The sequence below is a fragment of the Phymastichus coffea genome, unplaced genomic scaffold (assembly GCF_024137745.1).
Source record: "Phymastichus coffea isolate CEN01 unplaced genomic scaffold, Cenicafe_Pcof_1.1 PCOF00053, whole genome shotgun sequence".
Taxonomy (NCBI): Eukaryota; Metazoa; Arthropoda; class Insecta; order Hymenoptera; family Eulophidae; genus Phymastichus; species Phymastichus coffea.
This window is the reverse complement of record NW_026706864.1, coordinates 1,271,315-1,280,074: the sequence shown is the minus strand read 5'-3', so window position 1 is coordinate 1,280,074 and position 8,760 is coordinate 1,271,315. Positions and strand designations below refer to the sequence as shown.

Genomic DNA, 8,760 nt, shown 5'->3' with positions numbered 1-8,760 from the left:
TTAAAAAACGACTCCAGGATTGCGAAAATGTTGAATTCACTCTTCCGGAAAATCAATGGCCCGTTTGTCGCGATATTTGCTAACTGATATATCGCGCGATTATGACACACTGTGATACAAAGTGCACGTGCAAGTGCAATGAACGAAGGAAAAAGAGAAATTAGGATTAAAAGCGTAGTTGATCCAACGTTTGAAAACCATTAGCTAGGACACTTCTATTTTGGTCTAGTGAAATCTGAAAGAAAAGAGCATTATTATTATTACCATAATCGTTTGAAAGTTATGTTTTAAATAAATTATATTGCAAATAGTTCAATAACCAATCACATAACTACAAAATTGTACATATTACATTAAACATAAATTATTTTGAAAACGATTGGAGATAAGAATATGTATTATCAAGAAGATCCGTTGATGTAACTATTTTTTTCAATTATATCCTTGCACGGATACCTGTTTGGTATCTACCTATTATGGAATCCAGCTGGTGTTAAACAGTGAAAATCATGAATTTACTTTACTGTGATGTAAAAAAGTCGATTAAAGTTATCATTATGAACATTTGTTCATTATCGTACTTGGTAAATGCTTTAATTTTCTTATTAAATTCCAAAATCTCACATAAGAGCCCTAAAAAGTCTTTTTAACCACAACACCTTATTAAAAAAAATCGCTTTACCACACTTTTCTTAACTTTAAAGTGAACAAAAATTATTTTTTAAGGGTTTAGTTTCTTTCTTTAGATAATTACTCCAAATTAAGAGAGGAATTTTTTGAAATAGTCAATTTTACCATTTTTATGAACATTTTTACAAATTTATTCAAAAAAAAATTTTTAAAGAAATTTATAAAAGTTCTTACAAAAATGATGAAATTGGATATTTCGAAAAATTCTTCACTTAATCTGGAGTACTAATTTAAAAGAAGAAAATGAGTCCTTGAAAAATTATTTTCGTCCACTCTAATGTTCAGAAAAGCGTTATAAACCGCTCTTTTTCTAAAAATAAGGTGTTACGGTGAAGGTGATATTCTAGGGAATCTAAATGAGATTTGGGATCATAAAAAGAAGAAGCATTTACCGAGTACTTCAAGATGATAAATGTTTATGGTGATAACTGTAATATAATGTTTTTTACACCACACTAAGGAAAACTTATAATTTTGACTGATCTACACTAGCAGCCCCTTTGAATTTTCCTACGACGTATTAAATTTATTCGAAATTTACCATAAACGTACTATTATGGTAGATATTGTCTCTCTCTCTCTCTCTCTCTCTCTCTCTCTCTCTCTCTCTCTCTCTCTCTCTCTCTCTCTCTTTTACGCAAATCCTTGCATTTTATTTGTTTTATAAGTCCGACTGCATGTAACAAGTAGCTTAACATATTGTAGTGAATTCCACTGTTGATTAATTTCTGGACAAACAAAATAAATGACTGTACATAGTAATTGATCACATTATTTTAAATGTACTCCAGTTGTTATTAGTGGCTTTAGTTAGTTATGTTAATTTGCGGATAACGTATCGAATGATAGGAGAACACGCGTACTTTACTGTAAAATCGGTTTCATTATTTCAATACAATATGTATTGATTTCAGCTGTGATCTAGAACAATCAAAATGATTTCACGTAGTATTTTTTTTTTTCATCTCGCCCTTGATCAACGTTTCGGCAAACACTGCTCCAGTTAATGTTGATGTTGCTACAATTTGTTAAAAATGTAAGTTTTTTAGATACGACCAAAAGTGGTTTTATTTTTCTACAGAATTTTAAATAAATTCATGTAAAAGTATTTTTAGTAAAAACGATATATTATTTGTCCAGGCAGTAAAAGCAGCTATCTAAAAAGTAATCAAGGAAACCGTAATTTGCTTGAAGGAAAAAGCGCAAAATATTAATTTTGAGTCTTAGACGCTTACGTAATCAAACCTGCGTTTTATGCTCAAATGTATTACAGATGCGCTATAATTATCACATGAAATTATCAAAACACGCTTATGCAAAACAATCGTTCGATTCTTTGCTTTTCAGAAATGATAATTCTTCAAGTACAAGATGCTCTGCTATCATAGTTATTAATAAAAAAAAACATAATAACAACTAAAAACTTCACGTTTATTATGTACTTACAACGCGCGCCTTATATCATCTGTCTGACTTAATTGCAGGCTGTTACATAACAGTAACTTCGCGCATTAAAGTAATCTTTTGCCAAAATTAAGTCGGAATAATTGCCAAATAAAAAAATCTGCCTTTCTTTTCACTCGAATTTCTGCCTTATCTTAAATCAAATATTTGCAACAATACGATATAAACTGTCTACATATGCATTTTTTCATGAGTTATGTAACATATATATTACATTCAATAGAAAATTAAAGTTTGACAGCTGTTATACGTGTTGTTAACCTTCAATTACATGTGTAGTAATCATCGAAAAAAAAACAGCTTGTATATTTTGATTTCTAATACATACACGTCAAGTCGTAAAATGCTTCGCGTGCAAAGCTCAATGAGATTACGGTAATTTTGAAAATAACCTCGCAGCTGACTCAAGTTGGACATTTTTCACTTGACTGACCGAGACGAGGGTATAGTACATTACGATGCAAGTGCGGGAAAATAGATTCTTGTCTCGTGTGGCGTTTACGCCCGAGCGAAGCGAGGGTGGAAAGGTACATGAGACGAGAAACTCTTTCCCGAACATGTTCCGTACCATATTTTTCAAGACGACGCGTGGAAATAGTACATTACGATACAAGTGCGGGAAAATAGATTCTTGTCTCGTGTGGCGTTTTTCGCCCGAGCGAAGCGAGACGAGAAACTCTTTCCCGAACATGTGCTGAACCGTATTTTTTGATACGACGTGTGGAAAGTGCGATTTGCAACGCACGTTTTTTGCTGAGCTTGCGGAAAAAACGCACTTTCCGTACGGAGTGTCGAAATAGATTATTTCTACTTTAACCGATTTTCGCAATTTATTCCAATGCTCGTGGATCAACATATTGCCGATGAACTCTGTTACTGAAGATAACTAATATCATTGTTTTTTTTTTATTTTAGACTGAATTTTTCCAGTACAAAAAATTACAAAAACATAATGAAGAAAAAATAATTAAAAAAATTTTTAATAACTACATCAAATTTAACCGATGTCTTCAGATAATATTCAGTGATGAAAATACTAAATTTATAAATTGGAAAATTACTGTTATTTATAATCGGAAACCAAAAATTCATGTATTTATTTCTTGAAATAAATCATTTACGGACGTTCTCTTGCCTAACGGTTTACAATTTTAGCTCCGCACAATCACAAATTGGATATTTGAATTCAACTCAGTCGTATTCTGAAAGTTATCGATAGATTGAAGTGAAAAAACTTGGAGGTATTCCTTATAGTGTTTATCTTTTCATAGGTTTTTCTGAAATTCGATAATAAATGTTGTTTAAGCAAAAAAAATTATAAACCAAAAAGTTACGAAATACGTAACTACTATCAACAAAAGTCTGTTATGAAATTTCGAAAATTCATATATTTTCAATACTACATTGTTTGTTATCATTCCAAGTATATGCTTATCAATTTCTAAATCTTAATATTAATTAGAAAAATTTACAAACTCGATTTAATTAATGAACGCCGTACAGTAAATGCGATTTTGAACATTTCCTTCAATAATTTTAAAAATCATCCCGCTACCCATTTTTTTTTAAACGGTAATCGATAGAGGGTATAAATAAACTCCTTTTTCCATAAGACAATCTAAACGATCCAAAAAGTTACATTTATTTCTTTCTTCTAAGTATTGGTTTTTAATTTTTCCGCAACACAGCCTCCATAGAATAGTATAGCCCTAAACGACGGACATAATCCTATTGCGAACAATGCAAACTGCTAATCAATGCAACAATGCACACACGATGAGCGTCGAGTGATGACATGATTATAAAACAAAATCGTATTGACAAGTGGCGCCGCTACTTATGAACTTCAATGATATGATATATCTCAAACCAACAGTCAACACCCAGAGGTCATTTCGCCGGTAAAGTAGTAAATATCAATTCATCTATGCGATCATATCATTCTGTAGTGTACTGTACCAACGAATGTATTTTTATTCCTTGACTGTACCTACTGTGGAGGGCGGAAGATAGCATAAGCGTCAAGTTTCAATAATTTTCACGCGTCCCTTACTCAGTTGTTGATTCATGTAGCGGAGGTGAATTTTTATTGAGGTATTTTAATGTTTATTATTATTGTTTGTGAAGATTAAACAATGGCGAAGGCAAAAATCACAGCAGAATGGCGAAAACGCGTGAAATCCGAATACATGAGGCTAAGGCAAATAAAACGTTATAAGCGCGCAGACGAAGTAAAGATTGCATGGAATCAGAATCGTAAGGTTATGTCAGGTACGTTTATTCCCTTAAAAATTTATCGTTTTTGTATTATTGTCAAGTATAGTTATTATTGATGAAGTACATATTGTTAGGAAAAAAATTACGTTATTCAAAAGTAGTTTTCTCACATCATGAAACACTTAAATAGTAGAATCAACAAGTTCCTTGTTTAAAAGCTTGATGAATTAATTCAAATTTATATAAGAAGTAATACTTCTTTTCGTATCGTGATAATGTTTAATTCAATAGATCTTTTAGAAGCTGAGCATAAGAAATGGGCTACCGATAACAAAGTCATGTGGTTAGCAATGCAAGATATTCCAGCCCATGCATCCTGTATGAAAAAGGCTGAAGTAACAAGTTCTGATGGAGATGTTCAAACGTGTCCTGTAAAGATAATCAGTGCAGTATCTCCAATTCCAACAATGTATACATGGGCACCCATTCAACAGAACTTTATGGTAGAGGATGAGACTGTTCTCCACAATATTCCATACATGGGTGATGAGATTCTTGATCAAGATGGCACGTTTATTGAAGAATTGATCAAGAACTATGATGGCAAAGTGCATGGTGATAGAGAATCTGGTTTTATGGATGATACCTTATTTGTTGATCTTGTACATGCCTTGGCTGCATATGAGAAAGAAGACAAGGAGAAAGAGACTCCAAAGAAAGGGAGAGATTTGAAAGACAAAGATAAAGATAAGGATAAAAATAAAGATAAAGATGAGGATGAGGATAAAAAGACTGATAATAAAGGAGAAGAAGATGGAACTCCATTTCCTTCTATGCAAATTTTCAATGTAAATATTATCTGTTTCGGTACTATTTTTACATGTAAATAAAATATTTCTGTATTAAAATTTTACATTTTAGGCAATATCAAATATGTTTCCTGATAAAGGAAGGCCAGAAGAATTGAAAGAGAAGTACATTGAACTTACAGAGAGATCAGATCCCAATGCTCTGCCACCTGAATGTACACCAAACATTGATGGACCTAATGCAAAAAGCGTTCCTAGAGAGCAAACTATGCATTCATTCCACACATTATTTTGCAGAAGATGTTTCAAATATGACTGTTTTCTTCATCGTAAGTTTCACCTTTTCTGAATGTAGTATATGATTACTACAATTAAACTTTTTTAATTAAAATGTTACAAATTAAAAAAATTTTCGTTTTTCTAAAACAAAAATTATTACGTTACTTATAAGCAGTTTATTAACGTAATTGTTATTTTGATTCCTTATGTACTGAAGACAGCAGGGGAGCTTTTCCTCAAGGTAACAATATAAATATTGAATCAAAAGCTTTCTATGTGTTTAGCACCAAGAAATAAAAAAAAACTTGACCAGGACTCATCTTCGCAATCATTCATTCATTGTTCATCGATGTGTCTCCTTTCTGACTATCGTGGACCTTAGATTAAAAAACTCTTCATATTCTTGTAATCTTAAAAATTCTTTCTCTTATTTCACAGGTTTACAAGTTTGTCATCCAGGACCAAATCTACAGAAGCGCAAAGGTCCAGATCTCAAACCTTTTGCAGAGCCTTGTGGTACTGAGTGCTACATGCATTTGGTAAGTTAATCTTCAACTGAATCCATTAATTCAGTGTTTAATTGTTCTTTTAAATTTTACAGGAAGGTATAAAAGAAAAACTTGCAGCGCAAGCAGCTGACAAAGAGGATGACGAAGAAAAACGAGGCGGGCCGAGAAAAGTACGTAAACAAACAAGTGTTGATTCAGGTAACGAGGCGAGTAGCGAGGATAGCAACGATAGTAATAAATACAGTCAAGGTGGTAGTTGCCAAGGTAAATTTAACCTAAAAATTCTTTTAATCTTACTAAAATCTATTTTTATGTAACTAATAACAACAAAACCAAATATCAGACTTCAAACAAAACGTGAACAAAGATTCAAAGCCTGACGAAGATTCGCTGCAAGAACAGCTACAACGGGATCATCAAACACCGTTTTCATTACTGGGAACGAAAATTAAGACTGAAAGTGAACCGTCATGGACAGGTTCGGAGCAAAGTCTGTTTCGTGCACTACACAAAGTTTTTCCAGGCAACCCGTGTGCTCTGGCACAGATAATGTTGACCAAAAGCTGTAAAGAAGTGTATGAGTTTGCACAAAAAGAAGCCAGTGACATACCAGCCGTGGAAAGTCTTAAAGACTTCACACCGCCGAGGAAAAAGAAGAAGAAGCATCGTCTTTGGTCCATGCATTGTCGTAAGATTCAGCTCAAGAAAGACTCCGGTAAAACTATTTTTCAATGAAATCTAAAATATAAATTTAACATTATCGTCACATTATCGTTCTTTTTGTTTGCAACAGGTGCGAACCACGTACACAACTTCGCACCATGCGATCATCCAAATAGACCATGCGATAACTCCTGCCCATGTATTCAAGCACAAAATTTCTGCGAGAAGTTTTGCCAATGTAGTACTGAATGTCAAAATAGATTCCCCGGTTGTCGATGCAAAGCACAATGCAACACAAAACAATGTCCTTGTTATCTTGCTGTACGCGAATGCGATCCTGATCTGTGCCAGACTTGTGGGGCTGATCAGTTCCACATACAAAAGATATCCTGTAAAAATGTTAGCGTTCAGCGTGGGTTACGTGAGTTATTCAGTATTTTTAATATAAGTAGTCAACAGACCTAGCTTTATAACAGAAAATATTTATTTACAGATAAACATTTGCTCATGGCACCGTCGGACGTTGCTGGTTGGGGTATTTTCTTGAAAGAATCAGCTGTTAAGAACGAATTTATTTCCGAGTATTGCGGAGAGATCATTAGCCAAGACGAGGCTGATAGGAGAGGAAAAGTATATGACAAATACATGTGCAGTTTTCTATTCAATCTTAATAATGGTATGTATGCAAATTTCACACCTCGTAGAACTTGAAAAGCCTGTAATTTTAACCGTTTTCATTTTAGACTTTGTTGTTGACGCTACTAGAAAAGGAAACAAGATTAGATTCGCTAATCACTCGATAAATCCAAATTGTTATGCCAAAGTTATGATGGTTAATGGCGATCACAGAATTGGGATTTTCGCTAAGCGACCTATTCAGCCGGGAGAGGAACTATTTTTCGATTATCGGTACGATAACACATAAAATTGCCAGAGATCTTGATTAAAATGAATTCTAATTAAACAAATTTCTCTGTTGCAGCTATGGACCGACCGAACAATTAAAGTTCGTTGGTATCGAACGCGAGATGGAATTTTTGTAATAAAATTGAAGCAACGTGGATTAATGTTGGCTATTTAGTTCAAGAAAGAAATCATGTTCATCTCCTTCGCCCTGACTTCATCATCTATGATTATACCTCATCACTACAGAAGTATTTTGCGTACTTTCGATTCGTCATAAGCGTTGTATCTATTTGTAACAAGTTAATAAAATAACGTTATTTCGTATTAATTAAACAAGATAATTCATTTTAAAATATTCAAAGTAAAAGAAAATTGATCGATAATTTTTGCATTTTATTTTCGAAACAAAACTTAATAGACTATTATTGCGTATATTTAATTAAGCGTGGCCATATCACCCGTCCAGTGAAAATCGATAAATTTATAATTCAATCAAACATATATCAAATTAGCACAGAATACTCTCAAACAACAATGATGATGTTTATTAATCGTTACAGTAGTAACATCCCTACGTAAAACCTAAATCCGTCAATCTAAAACAGCCGGAGAAGAAACAAACATCGGTCGTCATTTTCCAGGTGCTCCACTTCAGTTTCTGTCCGAGCGAGCATAACAATAAGCCCCGACGACTGTCACGAAAAGTGCGAAGGCGGCAAATTAATTAGTTAATTAACTCTAACACGAGAGAAAGAACGTGCACACGAACAGCCGTTAAGTAGCGAAGCCATTAGCGCGCATTACAATTACATTGAAGGACCAGAAAAAAAAGAAAAATTCCGCATGATTAGCAGTTTTCATTGTTTTCTCTCACTCTTTCTCTCTCTCTCTCTCTCTCTCTCTCCCTTATAGAATATAGAGAAAGAAATGACTTGATTTCTGGTTACATATATTTCTTTTTTTGCATAAGTTCCAATTGTTAGTTTTAGCCGAAAAAAAGTTCATTTTTGGGTATTAAAGTGCGCAATAAAATTGATGCATTAACAAAAGAAAAAGGTACACAAAGCATGAAAATACTAAAAAAAAATAAGAGAAATTTGTTAAATGAACAAAAGCTGCCAAGTGAACGGGAGAAGGACACTTAATGGTGTTTCAAGCTCTAACATATCATTCGTAATATACTATCAACATTAATGTATGTGTACGTACAATATAATGACGAA

The 8,760-nt window shown here is 33.3% G+C and overlaps 1 protein-coding gene across 3 annotated transcripts; it reads left to right on the top strand.

Moving 5' to 3' along the window:
• The first annotated feature begins 4,147 nt into the window (after positions 1–4,147).
• LOC131665584 (histone-lysine N-methyltransferase E(z)) lies at positions 4,148–7,868 on the top strand. 3 transcript variants are annotated; one of them, XM_058937576.1, is made up of 11 exons: positions 4,148–4,425; positions 4,672–5,219; positions 5,293–5,509; positions 5,677–5,700; positions 5,898–5,998; positions 6,061–6,232; positions 6,312–6,683; positions 6,762–7,052; positions 7,125–7,307; positions 7,375–7,540; positions 7,614–7,868. In XM_058937576.1, exons 1-11 carry the CDS (start codon positions 4,290–4,292, stop codon positions 7,672–7,674), a joined length of 2,271 nt encoding a protein of 756 aa, XP_058793559.1. In that variant the 5' UTR covers positions 4,148–4,289; the 3' UTR covers positions 7,675–7,868. The 3 variants fall into 3 exon arrangements, with proteins under 3 accessions (XP_058793559.1, XP_058793558.1, XP_058793560.1); XM_058937575.1 differs by having other exon boundaries at positions 4,149–4,425; positions 4,663–5,219; XM_058937577.1 differs by lacking the exon at positions 5,677–5,700 and having other exon boundaries at positions 4,150–4,425; positions 4,663–5,219.
• Positions 7,869–8,760: the final 892 nt, after the last annotated feature.

What these genes read in the sequence shown, in the direction of transcription:
- LOC131665584 (XM_058937575.1), top strand. Translation starts at nt 4,290, where the DNA reads ATGGCGAAGGCAAAAATCACAGCAGAATGGCGAAAACGCGTGAAATCC. An exon ending in TAGCGTTCAGCGTGGGTTAC is followed by an intron (nt 7,053 to 7,124) that starts GTGAGTTATTCA and finishes ATTTATTTACAG; the next exon opens with ATAAACATTTGCTCATGGCA. An exon ending in GAACTATTTTTCGATTATCG is followed by an intron (nt 7,541 to 7,613) that starts GTACGATAACAC and finishes TCTCTGTTGCAG; the next exon opens with CTATGGACCGACCGAACAAT.